Consider the following 25,764-nt stretch of genomic DNA (forward strand, 5'->3'; position numbering starts at 1 on the left):
AGGAATAGACCAAGGATAAACACTCTTTATGCTTCCAAGGGTACGATTGCGTTGAAAAACAAGTGAAAGTGTATTTCACGCCACTAGAGAACTCTTACATTCCTTAAACCTTCACCTTGCACTGCTTGTATAGTCCATCGCTAACCACCCGTATGAGCATGCAACCATTGACTGCTGCTGACTGGAATGCTTCAAAGCTTTGCCTGTTGTCATGGTAATCAATGTCCAATTCAATATTCATACAAAACACCAGGAAGGTTAAGAGACAGAGAAATAGTTGAACCTTTTTTTTTATATTCAGGCCTACAGAAATGTTTTAAATTGTCATTTTTACAAAGAAAATTTTGTGTGGCCTGCGAATCAAAGTTTAGGGGGATGATAGTGTGCAAACAAAACGTGTGTGTGTATGTGTGTGTGTGTGTGCCAACTTCTGGACACCAGTGGCGTGTATCTGTTGCATTGAATGTAAGGCTTCTGACCCCTGGAGGGCCTTTCAACATCCACGGTTAATGCAACATACGTTCGTTTGGCTGGGTGAGTGGGCCAATACACTGTAGGTCTTCCTCTCCTTTATTTATGTCAAAGGATGGCACTGGAATATATTGCTTCACTTGAGTACATTACACATCGAATCTGATTAGACATCCACATGAAAGCTGGCAAAATGCCTCTTGTGTGTATTTATACGGATGTGTAAATACAGTACCTATGTTGGTGTCAGGTCTTCGATGCACCTTATGTACAGTATGAGCATGCGTACAACATGGCACACGTGTGGCCATGAATGCAGTTCCTATGGACCAAACCCAGTCAACAGCCGCTGTTTCTCCAGCATTTTGTTCTTCTCTGTCAGTGGAAAACGATGCGATTACAAAACCCCCTCGGAGATTGACAGTGGGATCACAAACAATTTGACAAGTGGGCCGCCACAGAAATGCCCGTTGGATTCCTAAGTATTTTTAATTAAACGGTTCTTTGCACTTGCTGCGTGCTTTCCCTCCCCGCTTCAAAGACTCCTGCTTAGAGCCATGTGTTAAAAGTTTGTATCAGTTGTCCACGGCAGTGTTTTGCTTGGCGTCTAAGACACGCAATCCTAAATTGTCTTGTTTAAAAGCTAGTTTGTTTACAGTTCACTCCCACCCCCCCCACCCCAACATTATATATCCACATGTGTGCAGTGTGATCAGGTTCGGGGGTGTGCTTACCCGCTCCTGACAGGCCCGACTTTTGTGTAAATGCCTCAGAATTGAGTTCACAAAAAAATAAATAACAATTGCGTGTATTAAAAAATAGAAAGATGACCCCCGTACTCCCCCATCAGGGTGGTTTATTTAAACCTTAGAAGAAGTCAAATGAATTGCTCATCTGTTACTTCGGTGCTTCATCAATAACATTTGTCAGTTTGATGTAAAATCGATATGACAAAAAGTGACACAATGCCGTGACAATGGCAAATACGCCGTCATTTGTCTTTGACTGGCTTTAAAGATATGTCAGAATTGATTTTAGCCCATTTAACCCCCCCACCCACCTCTCTCCACCTTTCCACCTCTCCACTTTATTCCTTGCTCTTTTGCAGTAGCGTTAAAAGAACAAAAAAAGAATGTTATTGTGACTGAGGCATGTTATATATATATGTTTTAAAAACAATTGCAAATTCTTTCCTAATTATTTTCATTTGTCCACTCAATTCTTTTTTGGGGGGTAATTTGCTGCCAGTGTTTTGTGCTCTACCATGAAAATAAAAATCTGACCTCGGATTTATGGAGTTTTTGGATCTTATATCCAAATCCAAACGGCATGGAAATTCACAGTATGTGTGTTTGTGCGCTTTTGGGAAGATTTGTTATTTTAATCAAATGTTTTCTACACGACAGTTAGAGCAAGCGCATCAACCCCCCCGCCCCCCCCCCACCCCCCCCCCCATGATAGCATTTACAATTTAATTGAAATTTGTATGAGATTTATTTGCAAAGTTCCAAGTGGCCTGAGTGTGCGACCCACTCCGTGAGTGTATTTGTGTGTTGTGTGTCGGATTTGCCATCCCGGTTAGTTGCCGCTGGCTTGTGTGTACCCAAGTTGCGCCGGTGGCTGCGAGCAACATCTGTTTCGGGGTTGTTGTTCCTCTTGGCTGCTTTTCAATTGGATTTCCTCAAGCAGGGCCAAAAGCTGTCACCTCTGCCAGGCTCTGTTAGCAATCACCGCCGGCCCCTATATTAAGTAGGTGGTTCAGGGCTAAGCTAATAACTCTCCCTCCTCTCCTGAGCCATCACACACCGGCACTGGTGTTGCTGCTGGCCTCAGTGTGTGTGCCTGTTTGTATGTGTGTATGTGTGTGTACACACTCGCTTTTCTCTCGCAGCTCTATACTTGGTAGAGTCAGGCTGACTTGGAGGTCCCCTCCTCAAAGTGACAGCCCGACTGACTGGATGTGTGCGTGTGGGAAAGAAACGGGCAGAGTCCTAATAGCTCTTCTCAAAGAGTGACTGATACGCTCGCCCTGATGTTGTACAACAGGATGGAAACAGGAAGGGAACCCCATCCAACAATACAATAATGCGTCATTGTTAAAAGAACAAAATACAGGGTTTAATGATGCTGGATCTACTTTTTTGGCAACCAAATCAAATTTGCCAGGGTTGTATGTATTCACTTGCAATTCTATCAGCAATTTAAACCTTTAAAGTATTGAGTTTCTAATACTCCAAATGTCAAGTCAAAGATACTTTTAAGTTTCGTGTTGACATTTAAAACATTCCTCGCTTGTCGTATAATTTTTTTGCATGTGTTTTAATGTACATTAATGTATAATGTTACACATTATAAACAGCTGGGGCAATATTATGCACGTTCACATTCACTTCAACGGTATGACACGGCTTCAGATTCAGCGCACTAGTGTTTATATGTTCAATCAAGACTTCAGTGATGATGTTGATGCCACCTGGCTTTTCAGAACATGAGAACAAAGTGTCATCGAGTTCCCCCCCGTTGGATCTGCATTCCGTCTTTCCACCGCTTGAGTGGAGCAAACCTCAGCTGGAGGTTACAAAGCTTTTATTGGGAGGTATTTACCTCCTCAAACTGACACGGTGGCAGGCTGCCCGTCTACCTGCCTGTCCGTCTGCCCTCGCGTCTTTATTGCCAGCTTCTCTGGCCAGCTGGAGCAGTTACGCCGAGCTGGATTGGAACTGAGGACCTGCAAAGTATCAACTCCTTGTTTCACAGCTTTGACAGACACTTTGATTTGACATGCCATGAGCAGTTAAAGTGAAAGTTATGTATACATGTTAATTAAACTGTTTATGCGTGGAGGGGTCAGAGACATTAGCAAGCCCCAGCAAAAAGTGTGAATTTCTTTTCTTTTCCCCCCATCCCAGCGTTTTAACCTCTTCTGTCTCTCATTTCCGTAATGATTACCAGGTGCAAGGGGAGAAATTTTCCTCCCCTTTTATGCCAAGTGGGGATGCAGATAGCTCTATTTGTGAAAAGTGTCTCTGTGTGTTTGAATTTAGGGCCGGGGTATTTGACGTTGGGTTCAACTTGTTCAAATAGCGCTCATTTTGGGCATTGGGTAACAGCGAAGCCTGGAATTCTTTAGAAGGATGTGGAGGTTGCGGTCTTCAGCTACTTAGGAGAAAGCTGTCGGCCCAAATGAAAGATGTCTTTTTTGAAAAGTATATCTATTTGGATTTTTGATGTAGGGTAAGACAGTTATAAATCAGATTTGACACTGAGCAGTTGCAGTGCCTGACGTTCTACTAAAACTGTATGGAACATGTGGTTCACAATAAGTTTCATAAGTACAATATGTAGCCATCTGATTCATGAAAGGTTTCATTTAGACACAGAGATGGACTTTTTTAGTTCAAATGTTTCCAGTTTTCCCGTACTGCCATTCCTTGAGTAGAGTATTTCAAAATTTAGCAAAAAAAAAACATTTTACAAGAGGGATATTTAAATAAAGCATGTTGAAATAGAAACAATTCTGTACATACTGCAGGTTATGGCAGAAATAAAGGGTCAGTCAATAAGCGATTAGAGCTTAAATCAATAACACAATTTATATGCGTCTGACTTTTAAAACGTCGACTGTTTAAAAAAACATTGCACTCAGTTGATGCTTTTAGGAGGAGTGAGTTACAAGGATAGACAAGATGGGATGTGGTACACTTACAAGAAGAGATTGTCAACATTAGAGTAGTAACAAGTAAAAAGGTTAGAGCCACATCATCCTGGTTTAATTGATTCTACTTAGTTTGTGTAAGTAAATCGATCGCTGACTTTGATTCGTTCTTTCTGCTCTATGATTAAAGAAATGCTATTTTCTGAGTTGTGTGTTGCAGCATAGTACATCTCTCCGGGGTGATAATGTTTTTTGGTTGAACACAGTGTTTGTTGGCTTTAACTTTTTAAACATACAATTGTTCCCTAATTAGCGGGATACTAATTAATTTATGCTCCCCTGTTTGATGTACACTATAGCAATACTTTGAAAGCAACTGCATCCATTCTTTGCATAAATTTGTAGCATTTGCCGCTGAGTTCAAAAGAAACAGGACTGGGTTTAGAAAAGCACACATGCATTTAAATAATGCGGCCCATTTTCTGTCTGTTTGTTTTTAGCGAGAATATTAATGAATTAACATTTTAAACAATCCATCATTATTGTGCTGCCGCTTATTTTTAACTCAATTATAATCTAATAGATCATTTTTCATAATATGCACAGTATGTTCTCCCCACTTTGTTCACTACACAACAAAAGATGATTTACAAAAAAGAGGAGTGATCAAAAACATGATAATCAAATGGCAACAATGAGTTGGAAATTGCAATTCTAATGCAATACAATAGGGTCTGTGTTGCAAATTAACCACCCACCGTCTATTACCATGTGTGTGCTTGTGTATGTGCTGGTGAAAACAACATATTATCCAACAGTATTGTTGTGATAAACTATGTGTAACACTTTGTTTCTGTTTAAAGAACGCCATGCAATTTAAACTGCATTGACTTAAAAGAAGAAAGTAGCTAATTTATTGTTTAAACTTTCTTAAACCAAGTAAAAGCATTCAAATTCTTATAATAATGGCGCTGTATTATTAAATTACTATTATTACGGTAAGCCTTATCACACAAACAGTGACAAAAGGGGCCAACTTTCATATTGTTTATTTCCTACCAGGTTTTGCAAGTGTCCATTTGGCTTCTGAACATAAGCCTCGAGAGGACCAAACAGATTACTGATACAAATTTATCATAAACACGTTAAAAAAAATGTTCTTTGGTGCTTGTTTTTTATGTACACTACTGGATATATTTAACAGTAAAATGTTTTACTTGCCCAGTATGAATTAGAAGATGAGTTTTTAAAAGCCAGAAATCTCAATTTTAGCATTAATGGTAACCTTGGCCATCCACTCATGTTCACGTTGTGCTGTTGAGCAACAGGAATCTCTCCTTGTCTTAAATGCATCACATTCCGCTCCGCATTAGGTCACAACCAACGTTACGTACAACTGAAAGTAAGGAGCGCGGGGATAAAACCGCGGGATCCCTTGTTATGCCAGTTGTCTTCGGGCTTGTCAGAGTCCAGTTTAAAGAGGATGGATTTCCTAAGATGGCACCTGACAGCCCGACAGACAGGGCAATTCAGTCCCCGGAGGACAGGGGCAGGTGGATGGGCAGGGGCTCGGGCTAGAGGTCGTCACCGTCGCCGTCGCCGGCCTGTCACTCCAAATGGGCCCCCAAATCATGTTGTCAATGGTGATGCATCGACACATCCCTCCGGCAAAAATTGGATGCTCCAAACTTGACTTGATTGATGCATTGACCGGCTTGTGCCTGTTCCCGGGCCGCGTGTCCTTACCTTCGTTTAAAGATGAAGCAACACAGGCACACGCTGAGCGGCGAAAAGAGGGAGTCCTTTTAAAAGTTCCTTTTTTGTGTTTTCTTTTTTTTTTCTTTTTTTTGCGAGAGACCCACTGTGGACGTTTTGTCAAAGAATCTCCTGTATTTAGCAGCCTTGAAATTTATAGGATTTTATCTGCCTTTTCAGTTTTCCCGGAACATCTTTTGTGGCACGGTTCAATCGGTGCCGCCGAGAATGTTGTTCTCACTGTTGCCATTGAGGCAGCAGTATTACATTATGGCTCGAGGGCGAATGCACAGCTCGTACATTCAATGGATCGAAATGAAAAATAGATGTTTTTCTGTAACCAAAAGTGCAGCCTTTATGCATCCAAGGGCATGGCATTCTTGGGCCATGGGTACTAGCCGTGGAGTTTTGTGAACATGAAATATCTTCTTTTATGTGTCAATTTTTCATTATGCTCCCTGTGTCTCTCTCTTTCTACGCTTTCCTCCAATGGTTTTCCTTGATAGCCCCGTCTGGCCTGGGTTGCTCAATTTATGTGTCTGCTCATAGTCTCCTTTTGGTTCCTCCTAATTCATTTGTTTCTGTTCCATTTGTTTGTGAAGACATGGACTGTGGAAATGTTTAGAGCATTGAACTCAAGGGTATCATGGGTTTTTTTCTGTGCAGAAGAACAGTATTTTTAATTTTGAGGAAGCTATGTGGACACATTGGAATCTTTCAAGACCTAATTTATCTTTCGTTACATTCACCAAAATTGACTTCAGCCTCGTAGAGACATGAAAGAGTAGAAAATCAACCTAAATTCTACATGTTGCTTCACTATTTACCTTTTTTCTTCTTTTTTTTACCTGGCGATAAGGGAGAAAACAACTGTAACAACTTTGTCCTCCTCTCTCTTTCTCTCTCTCTCTCTCTCTCTTTCTGTCTCTCCCTCCCTTTCTTTCTCTCTCTCACTCTCTTTCTTTGTCTGTGTTTGCAGGGCCTGTTCATCTTCCTGATATATGGGGTGTACAACACAGAGGTAAGTCTGCATTGTGTCTCAAGGCTGTCGGAGTGAATGAGAGAAATGACAAGTTTCTGATGGGCTCCTTGCTTAAAAGCTGTGTGGGTGGGGGGTGACAGTACAAGTGTGTGTGTGTGTGCGAACGGGTGTCTGTGGGTGGGAGGAGGGATGGGAAGGAGGGGAGGCGACATCGTTTCCACGCGAGCATCCCGCTGCCCTTCATGCTTGGACTAACTTATATGCATCCGAGTCCGACCATTAAACACTGACACGCCGCCGTTCTCAGCCACTCATTCCTCACCCACATTGGCTAATATTTCACTGCCTCTTTAAGTTTTTAAACTCACGGCCCTCCATTTAGCATCCTGACAAAGCCGCTGGCCGGGGCTTCGGCGGAGCCCCCAAGCAGTAACCATAGTGGGACAAAAAAATAAAAGCAATACGCAACCAACAATATGCAACGAAGGAGGACGTATTGTATAGAGATGCTGCTTTATTACCATTTAGATGTGCCACAGCTGTGGAGGGTGGAGGGTCTGCTTGAGTGGGGAGACGCAGAGATGTACGATTTAATGGATGAGACTCAAGTGATGAAAATCACTCTTGGTCAAATGTGGCTCTTGGTCTATGTAAATAGGGTTAACTCAAGATGTGCATATGTGATATTGCATCCAAGCCTTCTTAGAATATATTTTTTGGAACTTAGTGGTCTATTCTTCATGTGTAGGCACTTCCCATTGGCAAACTTTGGGAGAAAAGTAAATTTGGCCTTGTAGCACATTTAACATTCAAATGCAAGAAAAAGTTGTGAAACTATCACACAATTTTCGTTATCTCGAGAAACATACAAGATGTAAAGCTGCAAATTACAGTATGTTGAAATGACTTTAACAAACAGCCTTCTCTGTGGATGGAATGAATCTTGCTTGACAAGTCTTCAGCTGTTATAAATACAAACATAATTCATCTTTTCATTGGCCTCTTGTTGCTTTGATTCAATTTTCAAGGTCATTATCTATATACATGTATGTTACATTTAGATCTGAGTAACATAGTGGTATCACATAGACCTCTTTAAAGTCTTACAATAATTATATTACATTTACCGGCCCTCCTTCCCTCTCTTTGTCAATTGAATTATCCTATCGCAGAGGACACCTCACATGCAACATTTGCATTTCCTGTCCTCTCTTATTTCCCATTTTGTCTTTCCTTTCATCATCCAAAGGCGTCTCCGGAGCATGAAGAGCTGTCCCTGAGTTCCTGAGTCCCATGCGATGCACCGACAATGCAGAGCAAAGGAGGGTTGACCTCTTGCACTGTAAAATAAATCCACACAGCATTCTTGCTTTTTAAGTGCCTGGGAATTCATTTTCATTGCCCTTGACCATGGGAGCAGCTTATGTACATGTTCTGTTTTTCAAAAGGACCACACTTCTCTGTTAACATTTGAAGAAGGAAAAAAAAAGGAAAATCTGTAATTTTGCCGTCATTCAGAGCTACGCGCTTCCCCTTTGTTTTCCCTCTGAACCCTCGGCACCTCCGCGGGGGAAGCTCCCTTTGTTCTACTCAACCTGCTCGACCTTCTGCTTTGCGTCTTTAACTGGTCTAAGCGTGTGTGGCACGGCGCTGGCTTCACGTTTCACAGTTACCTGAAATATTTGATTGAGAGAAAACACAAACCCTCAATGAGAATGATTATGGTATGGCCAAAGTGAGACAGGAAGGTTCCTGCTCCGTCCGTCTGCATTGAGGCCAACCTGCTGCACGCAGATTGTTTTATAGAGTGGGGGAAAAACTTTGGAAAGTTAATTTTTTAATTTGTTTTTTTAATTTTACCATCGTATGGTGAAGACATTTTACTTTTTACTTTGATAAGCTCACAGAAGGGTGTAGAACTACCTACTGCCTCATAGTGTGGAAATGCTCCATTCATCAGGGCTGATTTCCGCGCTCGATAATTACCAACATTGCACGGAAGATTGCGTCTGCTGCTATTTCTTTAAAAAATGCACCGTTTTAATTGCTAATTACCTGACAATAGCTTACCATTATTTATTGCAATTAGCTTTCCCTTGGTGGTCACCTTGTAATCCTGTGCTTTGATGACCTTTTATTTCCATCAGCTCCAAGGATGTCGGCAGGTGTTGTTGGGCGCGCTGCTTTCATATGGTAATCGCTTAGCGCCCATTTACATGGGGAACCACGCTTTGCATCATTCGAAACCTTGAGTGTGCGCAAAACCCCTTAAACGCATAACGATCATCTAAAACAATGCCCTTCCCCTCATTGTCAAATGATTAATTAAGTTGTGTCATGTAATTGCCTCAGCACGCCGGCTGCTTTTGATGTCCATTAAATCCCCAGGACTTGCTCTCCCCACTAGGTTGCGTTAAGACGTCGTCTCTCCAACATCGGCATCGCGTCGAAGGCCTTTTGTGGATGTTGTCAGAAAACAACAGGAGGAAAGATAATACTGGTGCTTGTTGATTTTTGCCCTGTCACAATGCTTCGGGCTCTCTTTATTATGTGGCCCTTCAACAGTGGCACGTATGCAAAACACCCGCTGAACACACACGCCGTCTTTGAGACGGTGTGTGTGTGTGTTCAGAGTGGTGTCATAACTTACAACACGCTGTGACTTAATGAAGCCATAAGCCGTAATGCATATTCACTAACGTGGTAGGTTGGGCTGGGACGGGCCGTAGTGATAAGTGCCCGTCCGCTACAAATTTACAGTGAGCGCTGACAAAGCGCTCGCACATATACACACACACGCACATATACACACACACGCACATATACACACACACACACACACACACACACGCCTCTTAAGTGCCAGAGGCTGTTCATAGAACACTTCATCCTACTTTACTCACACTGAGTAATTCCTGCTCTTCCGTATTTTTACTTATTTTATTTTTACTGTTGATCAGAGAAAGTAAATTATATGAAGACGCTGCAATATTAAATTCAGGATAGCATCATTTTCAAAAGTTTTTGCTAAAAATTAAAATTGTTAGACCTATATAAATGTATTATTAATTGAAACATTTTAGCAGGACAACACATTCATTCTTAACTGCAACTCTGTGAAAAGCATTTTTTTGGGTTGATTCTCATATTATTATTCCTCCAAAACGCAGGAGCTGTTTAAGCTTGGAATTATTTCTTATAAGTTTTGAACTTTCATTCATCGAATATTTATTTTTACAGATTCTGTTTTTATTTTATTTTCAATAAAGTTTATCAACCGTTTTTTTTATAGGTTAATCAATGAGCAAATGAAGAGTAGCAGAAGATTAAATTGCTAGATTACCTTTTTTATCTCTTTCATCCACAATATTTATATACTATATACTATTAAGCATTAGTTACTTATCAAGTTTAATAGTATAATTTCTATACTTCTATACTTTGCTATAGTTTTATTCTTTAACACTATATCTCAAATGTCTATGAAACTGGCGTCTGGTATTGTGTGTGTTAAATGAAGGCGTCCCGTTCACAGTTTCATCCGGAGTGTAAAAATGTAATCTGTTCTGCTAGGGCGGTCCCTTCTACTCCAATAGCTCCATTTGTTGGTCCCGTCCTCTACGCTGACAGATGATAGCTGGAAGTCGTCTCCTTAGTTTGCTAGCTCTATGTGTCACTTTCAAGTCCCATTAGCCACTGGGACATACTGGAACACACGTACATGCGCTCATTCTCGCACACACACACAAACCTCCCCGACTGCAGCTTGCACCTGCAGACCAACCTTCCAAATCTGTTGTTTACAATCTGGTCCTTTCTCCTTTCTGCATTTTGTTCTTCAGTTGCTCGCATTTCTTCTGCTGTGATTTATTATTATTTTTGTCTGATCGATTGTGAGCGTGTTCTATTGAGCGTTGTGTCAGGTGCACTCATCTCTTTCTCCCTCACTCTCTCCCTATCCCTTTCAGGTTCGGAGCACGGTCAACAGGATCAAGGAGAGAAGAAAAGCGCTGAATTTTTCAGTATGTTGTCCTCTTTTTCTTATGTTTAACTCTGTATGTTTTCTCACGTTTTATTTTATTTTTGTCCCCGATGGTGCAATGGACTAAATTCTCCTTGCCAATAGAAGCTGGCCACGAAGCAACATTGTACATCCGCTAGTAGACAGTCCATTGCTAGATGCCCTTATACATCAAACACAGACCCCCCGTAATAGCTCTCCCCCTTCCTCGCTCTGCCTATTGCAGCACCTTCATCCCAGCAATGTCAAGCTCCGTGGTGGGTTACAAGTTTCTAATCCAGGACAGGCCGTCCCCTGACATTAAAGTGTCAAGCCAGTATTTATACCTCGTTGGACGCTGCTGTTTGGCTGAGGCGGTGGGATGCTGCGTGTGTGTGTGTGTGTGTGTGTGCGCGCCTAGGAAGCTCTTACTGTAGCCTACACAAAGCACTTTAAAAGTATTTAATAGTCTCAGGCACACACGTACACACATATCACACACAGACACATACAGACAATTATGGAACCTAGCACCTTGACAAACACAGACTCTCATCATTCCACCCTCCTCTGCCACACACACACACACACACAATGCATCTTGTCCCTTGTGAGTGATCACATTAACTCCACTCCTCTTTGGCCGGCAACACTTTGTCCTGCCCCCCCCCCCCCCCCCCCCCCTCTGCTCCCTGACCCACACATGTGCACCCCCCCCCCCCCCAATATTCTCCAACCTCCCGCTTCAGGTCATTGAAGAAGGAATGAAATCATTTTTGACGGTAGATGTTTTTTTTTTTTTCTTTAAATATCAGGGTGCCCATTGTTCCTCTTGACCTCACCACCTCGCAGATGGACACAGTAAGGATGGGAGAAAATGGAATAAATAAATAGATAATATAGAATGTTTAGTGTGTCTATGTTGGGCGGTTCGGTTTGGGGAGTGGGGGAGGGGGGGGGGGGGGGGGGGGGGGGAAACAGGGTCTTGGGGGCCCGTGTTGTCCCCTGTTGCCAGGTGCCGTCTGATATATTGGCTTCTCGTGATATCAGTGAGACCCCCCTCCCACCCCCCATCCACCGTCATTTTTACTGCTTCCTCTCCCCTCTGTTGGTGGCAATTTTCCAATCTTGTTGGGTTCCGCTACCAGAATGCGTTTTTTAGCCATCACTGCCGCCTGACGGTTTTTAGCTAATGCTATTTTGTGCCATAAATCCTGCTTGAAATATTGTATCTACCTGTCCTTTGGTTAGATAGGAGACATTTGGCTCTAGATGACCGCGCATGGCCCTATATATCCCCTTGTTGTAAAACATAGGATTGGGTATCGCGCCTTGCCGGCTGAGGGATAAAGAGGCTTTGCCGGTATTACTGCATATGGGGTCATTTGAAGACGAATGGCACTTGTCGGAGATAGAGGGGTTTATACGCTGGATTATTTGCAACTACCGAAGAGCTAACCCGACGGGATAATTCACTGCAACTACAAATTTGCTGAATTGATATTGGTTATTTAAATTATAGCAAATCATTGTCGAATTTTGTTTTCATCGTAAGCAGTCACTACTGAGTCTTTTCAAGGTCATCTGATGATTGGATGTGTTTTCGTTAAGAAGGTCAGGCACCACACTTCATTGTATAGTCAGTGCACATGGTATCAGACATAATACCTTTTATACAACTCATCCCACAGGAAACAGGAAGAGCTTTGGAATATCGAGGGAACAGTTTAAGTACATTGCTCTCGGCACAGTGACTTGACCCACCTCTGACCTCGACGACCTCACGTATAAATTCCCCCTAAACCTAATCACACACTATCCCCTCTTAAATTCCACATTTCTGTCCACCTCCGTAGCTTTTTGTCCATGTGGTAGCCCTCTACATGGGCGAGGGGCAGCGTTTTATGCACACACGTATACACTATACTATAACTACTGTAGACTCTTTTTGAAACGAAGTATCTTACACTCTGACCTTCCTCTCACACACACACACACACACACACACACACAGCCAGATTGCTTTGTGAAATAAAGCTGTCAGTTGCAAGACCAGAATAAAAAACACCCCTCCCCTGTTCTCCGCCCCTGACACCACTGAAATATAGAAATAAATTGGAGGCGGATTAGTTGTTCCGATCTTAATTCAAGTTTAGAGAACATAGGAAGGAAACTTGTTTGGAATAAGTCATTGTGCTGAAAAATAACATTTAACTAGAATTTGATCTTTACAATTGAACAGTACAGTTACTGTGCATGTCTGGCAACTCAGGAATACTGCGTGTTGTTAAATAAAATAGTTTATATTCATTTCTGTTGCTAAGACCCTTGCTTGGAGTGACTTACAACGATGTTTAGCAGTGCATGTATTTCATCTCTATTTGTTTCTGTGTGTAAGTGTCATGAAAGCATCTAGAATGGCACGGCCAGCGGCTCGAGGCATTGCCGCCCTGTCGAAGTACAGTATGAAATATAAGATGCCTTCGAGCCTGTTGAAGCCCCGAGTGAAAACAAGGCGCTTTCCTGTCACTCCGTTTATTTGGGTTTGTCTGGAAGATGCACGCGAGGCAAGACGTTTATTCTGAAAGCAGTTGCTCCTGTTTCGGTCCTGGGATTTGTTACTTGTATGTTGCTGATTGTGTCTGCTTAAGAAGAACAACGAAACAAAGGGTTAAATGTAAAAATACACTATTCATTCTAACTGATCAGTTCGTCAGTGCCTCAATGAGTCCTAAAACCTTGGAGTGAATTAGCATTTTGCACTCCCAGTTCCCTCGTCACATAAGTCTGCGGCTAACAGTGGCCATTCTCTCTGTTGGGGATGTTAGTTAGAAGTCTGGCCAGATTGTACACATTGCACCTTAAGGATTATAATCCTTCCGATGGTCCGCTGCGGCTGACAAATGCTTCTCATTTCACTACAGAACTGCGCCAGCTCCCGACCATCCAGCTCAGTTACCAGCTCCCGTCCGGTCAGTTTCCCACTAGGAACTTCCCCGAGCCAGGAAGAGGAGGCCTCCCCAACCAACACTCGCAGGAACAGCCCCGACCTGGCAGAGGAGGAAGAGACCACCAGAGGTGAGTCACACCAATGCCGTGAAAAAGAACCCACTGGTGCTCGGCCCACTCTCCACTAGCCGCCCTGTGGTGGCAATATTGTCCTTTTCTCATCGTTGATGTCGGTAGATTCACCTGTGCTCTTTGATAAACATAATAAATATGAGAAAAACATCTAAAGTGCGACGCAGAAACGGCATCGGCATGTTAAAGTTGAGGGTGCGTTGCCTTTGACCATCACATGGTGATGCAACGTATATGTTGACAAAGTATTTTAGAATTACAAAGAATTAGACGTGGCGGTTGGTGCGTAACATTGAACAGTAAGACGATGAGACAATGGACAGCAAGACAAATAACACAGTGCAGGAAAAATGTTCAGTTTACAAATTTACAATTTACATCTATGGCATAAAAAAACAACATAAACATAAAATAATAAAATAATAATAATAAAATAAACTGCACAGAGAAACAGATAACTATACTCTACACATATGTGTTGTGAAGGTTCTCTCTTTTAAACTAAACATAATATAGCAAATTACAAAAAATACTTTCTATTAGATTACTCTGCTGGCCTTCCTTCTCAAAAAGCACAACCAATCCTCCATAAAGAACATGGAAGGCCACCTATATATTTGTTTTCTCGATGTACGCTCTCTTTTGAAGACGGCAGCACCTGCAGCCTTGCAGTTTTGAACGTTTTCAGATCACAAGTGGCAGTTTTGCCGGTGAAGGATGTTCATTTCATTACATAGTGAACCACCTCAAATGCAGCAATGCCTTACAGTAGTACTTAGTTCGATGGAATTAACAAGTGTTGACAGTTAATGTGCGGCGTGTCTCTAATTAAACTGCACCACGTTTATCCAAGAAAATAGATCTTTCCGAGGTGAATTGTCCATCTCACATTTTTATATGTATTCTTTTTCATTAAGAACTTTTATTTACTTATATTAACACACTTAAATACTGTATTTTTTCTCTTCGTAAACTTTCTCTGCACTTAGTTTAGTTTATTCTGCACTTCTATTTATATCTAATGCCGTGTCCTACTACTCAGCCTTGCATTTTTGTTAAAAATAATTAAATATGGGTTGATTCCACTTTCCACAGTTTTCTAATATTTAGACTAATTTTACTTACATAAATTGGTGGCCGACATTTTTGAAACAACGCATCTTTCAAAATGATCATGAAGTTGCCTTAAGTCTTTCTATGTACTTTAATCCCCCCACTGTTCCCCCACTGGCATATATGCAAGGCATTACTGCAAGGCAGCTGAAACAGAGAGTATCGTCTGGCCTGTTGAGTGAAATCAGACATCAGAAATCTCCCGTTAAACACTAACCAGACACCCAGGCCTTCAATCTAGCTGCCTGACCCGCGCTGCACTCAGCAGAGTAAAGAGTCATGGGCTTGTGGAACAGATCGGAGAAAGAAAGAGGGAGAGGTCAATCCCTGGTTTTATTCTGTGATTGTAAGCCCCTCTCAGTGGCACTTGCTCTGTTGCCCTTATTTATGCAGCATTTACAGCATTGAGTCATTTTTATTTTTGAAGTAGGATTCATTTGTTTACAAAAACAGAGAAAAGCCAAACTGAAATAATCGATCAAAGGTGAGGTGCATGAATTACAAAGTATATCGCTGACGATTGAACAATTTTATTTTTTAACTTTTTTAGCAATAATTCCATAACTAACAAACAAAATATTGTTTTTAAATACAACACGATTATGGTTAATGACACTGATATTCTCATTTGACTTGTACATGTGCTGTTATTGCTCCTTGTTGCCGCTGTGTGCGCCTCTCAGACTGTGATTTACAGCGTTTCCTTTGCAGTCGATTTGCATGATCCTCAACGCTATCGCTGTCTCTCTCACTCAGTCGGCACGCAGTACTTGAATCAGTGCCTCACATTTAAACGACTGAATCTCCAATGAAACCTGACAAATCACGTTTTTTACGTAACACAATTGCAGAAATAATTGATTGCCAGGGGACATTATTCAGCCCATTTGCCGTTGCTCCAATGTGCTCCCGTCTCAACGCTACGACTTGCATAACGCCATCGTCTCTGTGTGATTGAGTGCTGGTTGTCGGCCGAGTGCTCGGATACAACAAACTAGTGCTGCTGTATGCGTGTTAACATCCCGCAGGGCGGACACAGGCAAACATGCACTCTCCCCTTGCTGTAACTAAACATGATCACAAACCCAACTCGTTCATGTTATTCTACTTAAGATGTTATTAGATATTTGTTTTCATACTGACCTTTTTTTGGGGGGGGGGTGGTGATACACAAGATGGACCAACTTCCTCTGGGGGGACGCTGGAGCATTTTATTATGGTTAATTCGATCAAGTTGCCTTACAAAACCTCTGAATACAAACATTCATTTTGTCTTCTGCGTGCAATCCATCCAAATGGTCGCTCTATCTGTCTTTTTCCATCAAACTTGATTCGTCTCATTTATGAGAACAGAAAAGAAAAATACATTAAGCCAAACCATGCCAGAATATGCATCGGCAGAATGTTGCATTTTGGGAAGTGGTGGCTGTAAGATATTGATTGATTTTGACAGGGCTCTACACTTAAAGGGACACATGAAGTACAAACAACATATACAGATGGGCCCTTTTTTTCTTAACAATACCCACAACATCTCCTAAGTGATAACAGTGGCCTACATGCCCAAGGTCAGACCCTTCTCATGCCTTTTCCATATTTCTCTTTACTGGTTGGCACAAATGTCCAAGGCAGACAATGGATTATGTTCAGGGCCCATGGTAAAACATGTGAACAAAGTAAAACACATATTTGCTGTAAACACAAAAGAAGGACAAGTGCGTAATGAAGGAATATGGGGTGAAGTGTTGGGGGGGGGTGTGGGGGGGGGGTGGTTTCATTTGAAAGGGAAACGGCTGTTGTGGGTGTTTGTGTATGAGTGTTGCATTTGTGATGAGCTGGCCCCACACAATGCCTGAGTTGAAGGTTGTGAGCCCTTTTAGGCAGGAATAATGTGCCGGATCCCTGCTGTTACCTCTCATCATGTTTGCGTTTTGTTTAAGCCTCCTTCTCAAAAAGCAAAGATGGTCGGGGCGGGTTTCCTTCTTTTATGGTTCACATGGTTCAGAAAGGTCACTGAATTATTTCCTGTAAGGTCTCTTTTACTTGCAGTGAAATTTCTGTTCGTCGTGCTGTTTCATGTCAAAATGTGTCAGTATTTGAAGGCGCGTGCCCTTAGAGTCTTCTTTACATTTTGGCGTTTCTAAATGGAACAGTCGTGTGAGGGATTTAAATGGTGTTTCATCCACACAGCCCATTTAGTCTGTTAATTTAACACAGAAAAAAATACAGCATGCGCACTACAATGTAGTCCCCACAAGTTCATCATTGCAAAACTAATTCCTGGTGTCATTTCCAGTTAATGTAACCCAACTTGTGAGAACCATATGCCTGCACATTGCTGACATCTGACATCTGACACTCCTCCCCTTTCCTCTTGTTCCTCAGCATCCCTCGCAATTAGGGGCCTTCGTAGATAAAGTGGTGTGAATGCATCTTCTGCAGATTACGCACACAGGTCCTTCGTTGACACCACCCTGGGGTTGCCTCCCCTTTTGCCTTCCCTCCACCCACACTACATCACTTGTCATGCGTGTTTAGCCAAGTCCATTGACATGCAACAGGTTCCCGAGCTCCATAAATGCAAGAAAGAAAAAGAAGTACTCACATGTGTAATGACAGCATGTTTGTGGAAATTTACTTTGGGTGCTTGCTTCCTTTTATTCAAGTCAATTTCTGAAGATCACTTGCGGTCAAGTGCCCCAATAACTTTAATTTTATATAAGGAAGAGAAAGTGATGTTTAATGAATACACATTGGTGGCGTCAGAAGATAAAAATACAGAATTAACACTGCTGAAGGGCATTAAATGTACAGCTATGCTGTGAAAGGCTAACACAATGTGCCTCTGAACCATGCTACGTTTACCAGTCTGATAATACATCACTACATTAACTAGAAGTCTCATACCACAGTATCAGTCACACATGGAAGGAAGCATCTGTTAGATGACCGCTGCTTGACCTTTGTGTTTATTTTTCTGTATGACTTTTACTCATTTGGATGTCTGAATCAATCATTGTGGCAGAATGCATTATGATTTCAGTTATCCTGGATTGTCATTCAAATACATGAACGTATTGTTAAGGATAAGGTTAACCTGATACTGTGTGCTTGTATTCCTGTACTAATATCTGTCCTTTTATTATTGTAAAGCTCCTTGAGCTACACCTCATATATGAAAAGAGCATGAAAGGTTAAGTGTATTATTATCATACAAATAGTGCGGACACTTTTCTTGTAATCACAATGTTTTTCACTTGTAAGTACGTGAAAGTCACTTGTATTCCCCCACAGTACTGTTTCATCTAACCAAATGATTGCTCTATTCACACATGAATGCACTGTCTGTCCGAAGGTTTTTTTTTTAACATAGCAGAATCAATTTAATGATGATATTTTTTTTTTGTTGACCCTGATGTTTCATTTTAACAATGTACACTCTGTTGAAGGTCCTATCGAACAAAACCTCCAGTACAGCGTCCTCTTCACAAGTCACAGCGAGTTTGATCAGTTTGAACTTTCTGGTGATTCTCGCTTAAGGTAGCTGGAGTGAAAAAAAAAATTAAATGAATCCTAAAGTGGTATAAAAGTTATTGTGTTTTCTTCCGACTGGTTGTAAAAAAAACCTGGTGTTATGAGACTCCAAACGAGCTTTAGGAAGAAGAAGAAGAAGAATTGTTTCCGTGGATTGACATCACCCATCACATTGCTAATTACATAGACACTTGAGATGAGTTGTGTCTGTGTGACAGAGAGGTATTTGGGCCCAGAGCAGCAGCTTGTGTTCAATGTCTTGCTGATGCAAAGTGATGTGTACTAATTCTACATCTGCTCAAACCAAACAGGGCTCGAAAGTTCAGCCAAGTCCCAAAAAAAAAAGAAAAATCCCTTCCTCACCACTGCTCTTCCCCGGCCCTTCCTCTGTGCGCAAATAACATTTTGACGTTTTTGCCTGCATCCTCTTGGCATTTTTGAAGTGATGGACAAATAATTGGACATGGCTTTGTGGTTTTGTATGTGTGAGTGTGGACGGAGGTTTGGCTGTTTGGGGGATACGTGGCCCTGAAATGGGTTCTTGTCATGTGGGTTGGAGCTTTCAGGACTTGATTGTAGCCTCAGTGTAAATACCCAAACAAACAGGCAACAGTCAAAATGTGCTACGGGTTTTCTATGTATTTACATTCCTCTTCCTCCCCACTTGGTTTCCTTCACTCTCTCGCATTTGTGTCTGATTTGTTCATTTGAAATACTCACTTGTTTCCTTTCTTCTTTCATATGCTCCCTTTCTTCCTCTGACGCACATGTCTTGCCATCCACTTGTGATATTTTTGCTTCCGATTGTCATCCCTAAATCACGAGAAAGACTTTGTGACAGGAAGTAAGATTTAAATTGTCGGTTACCCGCCATTTCTTATCGTCACGTGAAATATCTCCACAACATTCTTCGATCATTTGAAACACTTAGACGACTGCGTTAACTGCACTTGTACTACATCCTGGCATTCGATATTCATCACATCCAATGAAACAAACCCAAAGATGAAATATCGCGCCCATTTGGTCGTTCTTAAGTGGCTTTAAGCGCAACTGTTTATGCATATTCGCCCATCCGCTACGGAGCGTACCAGGCTACGCAAATTTGTTTCCCGCAGCTGTTCTGCATACCAACGTCACGCTGCCGCGCGCAGGTGAGAGTCTGCTGAAGGGAATCTATTCATAATTCAAAGAAACAACAAGGCACGAGCTGCGGCGTTGTCAGGTATAACAAATTGTGGAGGAGAAGAGTCAAATTTGTATGTGCTTACAAAGGCTGACTGCATTATACATAGCGCAGGTGCCGCTGAGTGCGCGGTAATAGGATGTATGATGGATGGCCAAGCCGCGTGGGCTCCCATTTCTCTGGGTTATTCATCTATTTATCTACTTATTTATTTATTCCTTCACCCAGAAAGACCCTCACAAACTCAGGATTTGCCAAAAGTGCAATAGTACCCAAAAGAGGCCGAGTGTTGGCCGGTATGGAAATAGGGGCTAAGGCGCCATCAGAGTCAAGTACACTGAAATCGGTTCTGATGTTGCTCTCGAAGGTGTAACTGAAGTTAAAGGTAAAGCGGCCTATTTCTTCCTTCCATAAACCAGAGAGCAAAGCATGACGCTTCCTTTCTCCTTCTTAGAAACCAACAATGAAATTATATTATATTGCACAGAGATATGTTGAAACATTCACTTCGACACATGCTCAAGCCTCTTGAATGATTGTTTTGAGCCACTTGTAACCCTTCTGGTGTAAGACACAATCCCAGCGAAATCTCCATCATTGTGTCTCTGCATGTTGTGTTTCAGTACAACATGTAAATAAACAAAAACATCTCTGAAAGTTGCATAACCTAGTCATCTGAATAATATTGGATTAATTCAATTGTAGCGGCCAGCCAGCCAACTTGAAACCAATCGCATGTGGACGCTTTGATCCCACACTAATGTCAGCAAAGTGCCTTTCATGTTTAACCCTGTCACTGCTCGCCTACCAAGGGTGTCACACCCTGGGCCAGGTCACCTCTCCGGGGGCTGAGCTGTCTCATAGTTTAACCCCCCCCCCTCCCCCCTTCTCCAGCAAAGAGAGGACACTGCAATCTATCTCAGTGAATGTACATTGTGTAAAACAGCACATCCGCCTAGATCACAGACTTAGCAAACTTTGTCCATCATCCCTCCTAAACACGCACACACACACACACACACACACACACACACACACACACACACACACATACCAATACCAATTTCCTTGGCTAGGTTCCTTTAACTCAGTCCTAACCCACTCCCCACTACTAACACCGTGCAGCTGCCAACAGCACCTCTAAACCAATGTCAGCAGGCCCACTGCATTGCATAGAACATTTTTTCATCGCCCTCATCTCAAAAGCCCACTGCAACGACATAGCTGGCAGCTTACGGAGGAGCGAAGTGGGGGGAACGGGGTAAGGGGGCGCTGGGGGGCGGGGGGGTGTCAGGCAGTAGATCAGGGCAGCCAGGATTGGCTCATGATGATAATATTATCCCAGTGGGCGAGGGTGGACAAGAGAGCGGCCCATAAAGGGAAAGAGGTTGGATTAGTCATTGCCAATGTAAAGGGTGGAGTTATCCAAATTAGACTGTATCTAATTTACAAGGTATTGATTGGGGCCGCATGGTCAATTTGATGCGTTAACCATTTAAAGAGGGGACCCTTCTCCATATAGTTTTCATTGTGTGTGTTTGTAGAGATACAATACAATATTTAATGTCAACTAGGAGAGTTTGATGTCCAAGAAAGAAAAATAGTTATTATAGTTTAAAGATTAGGCCAAAATCGTGGCGTTATTGTGATTTCTAACGTGTCAGGTCATTTTTTCTAATGGACAGTCTACTCTTAAATGCTCATTTATCTGGATGTCTATAAATCTACTGCCCTGAAGTTAAGGTAACTTAAGCCAGTATTTCCTATTAGAATATTAGACATTCTTTATCCGCAAGTCATTCTTTCACTTCTCTTTTTCCTCTCCTCTCTGCTTTCAGATTTCTTTTCATTTTTTTAATGAAAAATTAAATTCAATCGTTTGATTCAATCAGTTTTTTTTTCATCCCGCACACCGTAGCAACAAACTTGTAATGTACCGAAAGTCTATCTTTCTAGCGTTTGCTCTACTCTGCTCTCTGTCACATACATTGTGATTTCACCTCAACAGCAAGAGTGCAAGAAAGGTGAAATCTGAATGTGTGTGCCCCGCGATTTATGGTCTGCATATAAAATAAATATCAGGGTCATTAAGTCCAACTCTACTGCCATCAAGCTGATGAAAGCTGGCAAACACACAGACTTCATAAAGCCTGGTGTGTGTGTATGTGTAAGGGATGTGATAAGGTAGATTGACTTCTAATATAAACGGTGGAGGTGTCTACTGACATCAGTATAGCATTGCCCTCTGTGTCCCTATGTCCCTGCCTGGCAACCTCATTTTCTCCCTGTGTGCATGTGCGTGTGTGTGTGTGTGTGTGTGTGCAAACGTATGAGAGAAGGGGGGGACATTTTTTTGTGTTTAATGCAATCATTCAGCTTCTTTGCAAATAGTGTATTCAAAGCTCTGGGTGTTTCTGAATGTCTCTGGGTGTGAGACAAATAGTTTAGGATAGTGGGAGGTGCGATCCCCGTCGCTCCCTCTCTTCTTACACTCCACCACACATCCAACACACACACACACACACAAACATTATACTGGGACGGGTTAGCCCTCCTCCACGCCGGCACCTGCTCCGTTGAAGGTGAAAGAAGTGCTCACTTGAGCTCATTGAAAAGTAGATGTGACAGTAAATTTTTCAGGCCCTTGTGAGATGGGAGATCTTGTTATAGCAGTCAGGATGGGGGTCAGGGCAGTGGCTGCTTGATGATTGAGGAAAAGAGAAGTAAATTCATTCTGCTTCAGGCACTTTGTCAAGTGCCAGTAGCTTACTGTTGAGAGCCACTCACCCATCACCGTGTTACGGTCCCAGAGGTCACCTCCACCGCCATAAATCTGCCTCGCCTACTAAACCTACTGCTGCCACCGGCTGAGCACAAGCAGGGAGAGAAGCGGCAGCTGCTGCTGCTGCTGCTGCTCCTCGTAGCCACTGAGATGAAAACAGACCGAGGGGAGGATGTAGATTCCCCCTTTTGATGCTGTAGGAGCAGGACTGTGGGCGTGCTGCTCCACATGCAGGGGCCCTGCGTGTGTTCGGAGTAATGGTTGTGTTGTGTGTGTGTGTGTGTGTGTGTGTGTGTGTGTGTGTGTGTGTGTGTGTGTGTGTGTGTAAAGGGATGGATCGGATTGCACATATATGTTTGTAGCAAGGGATATTTTTTGCGTCTGCTACAATCTTGGCATGCATGTGTCCCTGCATCCCACAATTAAGTGCAGTGGTCATGCCGTACACATGGCTTATTACTCACAGTTATTTTCATCATTTCTGTCATAGGAATTCAATGTATTGTACATCTTTTACATTTTACCTTCTGTACACATGACATCCATCGCAGTCTGTCCATCCCGGGAGAGGGTTCCATCCTCTGACGTTCTCACTAAGGTTTCTTCCCTTTTTTTCCCCAAGGAAGGGTTTTCGATGTGAGGGTTTCGGGACAGAGGATGTCACATGTGTACAGACTGTAAAGCCCTCTGAGGCAAATTTGTAATTTGCGATTTTGGGCTATACAAAATAAAATGAATTGAATTGAATTGAAAACATTTTGTATGAACAGCAGAACTCTCAAATGTTGTACACTGCAGCTGTGCTCATTTACATAGTCAGGCTTGCTAAATGCACTGATACATTTAACAAAACCGAAACACAACCAAAAGGTTGCAGTCAAAATCAGCCCGTTAGTGTTAATGTCCAAGAAACATATGTTCATGTCTGCAATACTCATCGAACGGTGCTCACATTTTCCTTTAATGGTGCTGATTTTAGTTTGGGCCGAAGTCCACCGGCACTGCTTCATGTTGAGCCATTTTCTTCTGATGGAGATGTGAGATGGGTGGTCAGTAGATATTAGCACTGCCAACAGATACTAATGAAGCAAAATCAGCTTGATGAGGGCCAAAACATTTTCATATCTCCCGTCAAAACTAATATGTGGGATTAACCTTTTCATGAAGAGTCCTCCCTCAGACATTTAGAATCCCAGAGCGTGATGCATTCTGTCACTTTTGTTAGTGTGTGGGCAGGACTGCATTTTCTAAGCTAAGCTTCATATTCCTCCTTGGGGTCCAGAGGGGGTCCTGTTCTGTTTCTCTAAATTGATAATTGGTGTATCCCAAAATGATTCATATCTTCTGCCATGTGCTAGCATTTTTCCAGGATGGAGGTAGAGGACTGATGTCGGAAGAAGGAAAAAGGATCTGGTGTGTGTTTTTTGTGTGTGTGTTTTGAATGAGTGTGATGTATTTTGTACACATGTGTACAGAAACAGCAAACAGAAAGAAGCAAGTGATTGCGTCTTTCTGATGGTGTGTCATAATTACACCTGCCCTGACTATTTGTGTGCATATATTTCACTACACGTGTGTACGTGTGGCCCGTGTGTCTTAGTGCGCACACGCCTTTCGAGCTTAGTGTACGAGCGCCAGCCGGCTTTCAATACGGCCTCTTATTAGGTGGTGATTATCCTGCGTGGATCTGGCTTCTTTCAGCCTTTGACTGGAAGTTGGAGAGGCCAGGGGCACCCTTGGAAGACAAGGAGTGAACACTTCCTGAGCCCAGCTTTCACCCCCCCCCTTCCCTTCCCTCACCCCTCGACTCCAGTGTACCTCCAAACCTCTTGAATAAGGTCCTCACTTTGACCACTTTTTTTTTTTTCATACACAAGGAAACATTCTGCACCGGGCGGATGAATCACAATATGACAATTTTAAAATGTACCCAGTTGAAGCAGAGAGAAGACAAGCAAAAGAACAAGACAAAACACAAGTAATAAATGGTGGACGGGAAGAAAACAATATTGCAGGATCCCGAGGGTCGAGCTGGGGGCTTAGAGCCAATACATCAGCTGTCACCCGATGGGCTTCCAAAGAGCCGCAACAGAGAAACACAATGGACTGGACAGATGGTACCAAACAAACTGCAGTGGGTTTGATGCTATTAAAAGCTGTTTACCTCATGCCAGACTCCAGCAAATGTAGTGGATGCATTGTGTGTCATTTCTGAATCACCAAATGTGTGTGTGTGTGTGTGTGTGTGTCTGTGTGTATTTGTGTCTGACGACTGGCCTTTGTTGTTTCAATAGACCCTCTGGTGTGTTTTTAGCCACCAAATGACCATTCGGAGCGCGTTTATGTTATGCGTGTGTCTGTGTGTGGTTTCTCATAATTAAAATGCAATCAAAGACAAACAAGTGAAAACGCAGCTTAATGATTCATTTGCGCAGAGTGGATGCCAGACGACTCCGTGGGCCACGACCAACTTTTGGATGATAACCAATAACCGGACAAATAATAAAGAGCCCCCCCCCCCCCCCTTCCCCCGCAGCCTCTCTTTCGCTGATGCTCTCCCCTTCATCTGCTCTCCCGAAGAGCGGCTCTGACACCTCAGGATGATGAACTCCTCCGCTGCGCTGACCTTTCTCCTCCGGACTTGACACCCGCCCTCCTGCCCCTCTTCCATGTAGATGAGGCGGAGACAGATGAAGATATTTTCCAACGTGCGTGTGAGGGAGTCGTGGGGGTGGGGTGTCTAGCAGTGACCCAGTAAAATTAGTTTGGGTGTTGGTGTGGACCCACCTTCAGATCGGCAGTCAACCACGGAGATTAATCCGGACACAGGAGAGCAGTGGTGACAGGCCCTCAATGAGAGGAGAGAGACAGGCAGGTAGACAGAGACATGGGGCGGATGGGTTTCTGACAATGACATACCTGCTGAGATTGCGTCCATATATCTATCTGTGTAACTTCCAGGTTTAACATACAGATTGTAGGACTGTTGTGGACATGAATAATGTAAAAAACATTTTTTTTTTTCACCCTGACATGCAAAAACCAATTGATGCTGGTTTGGTGTTGGTCTGGTGTAAACAATTCCATTGCTCAAAACTGGGTCGCGACCCACAGGTGAAACTTGAAACTCCCTGGTGCCCGTGAGCAGTGGCCTGGCCACACGGTGTCCTTAAACGACCTTTACAGAACCCTTTACAGATGCTCT

General features: G+C 42.7%; 1 protein-coding gene across 1 annotated transcript in view; it reads left to right on the forward strand.

Annotated features, from left to right (window-relative positions):
- The window catches only part of LOC119216840 (adhesion G-protein coupled receptor D2), a 67,205-nt gene that overhangs the window by 24,909 nt on the left and 16,532 nt on the right, over positions 1–25,764 (forward strand). The window contains exons 20-22 of the mRNA XM_037469994.2: positions 6,861–6,902; positions 10,832–10,885; positions 13,788–13,941. Of these exons, the coding sequence (XP_037325891.2) occupies positions 6,861–6,902; positions 10,832–10,885; positions 13,788–13,941 (250 nt within the window). The remainder of the gene's footprint in view (positions 1–6,860; positions 6,903–10,831; positions 10,886–13,787; positions 13,942–25,764) is intronic.

This window comes from Pungitius pungitius, chromosome 7 (assembly GCF_949316345.1).
Source record: "Pungitius pungitius chromosome 7, fPunPun2.1, whole genome shotgun sequence".
NCBI classification, from domain to species: Eukaryota; Metazoa; Chordata; class Actinopteri; order Perciformes; family Gasterosteidae; genus Pungitius; species Pungitius pungitius.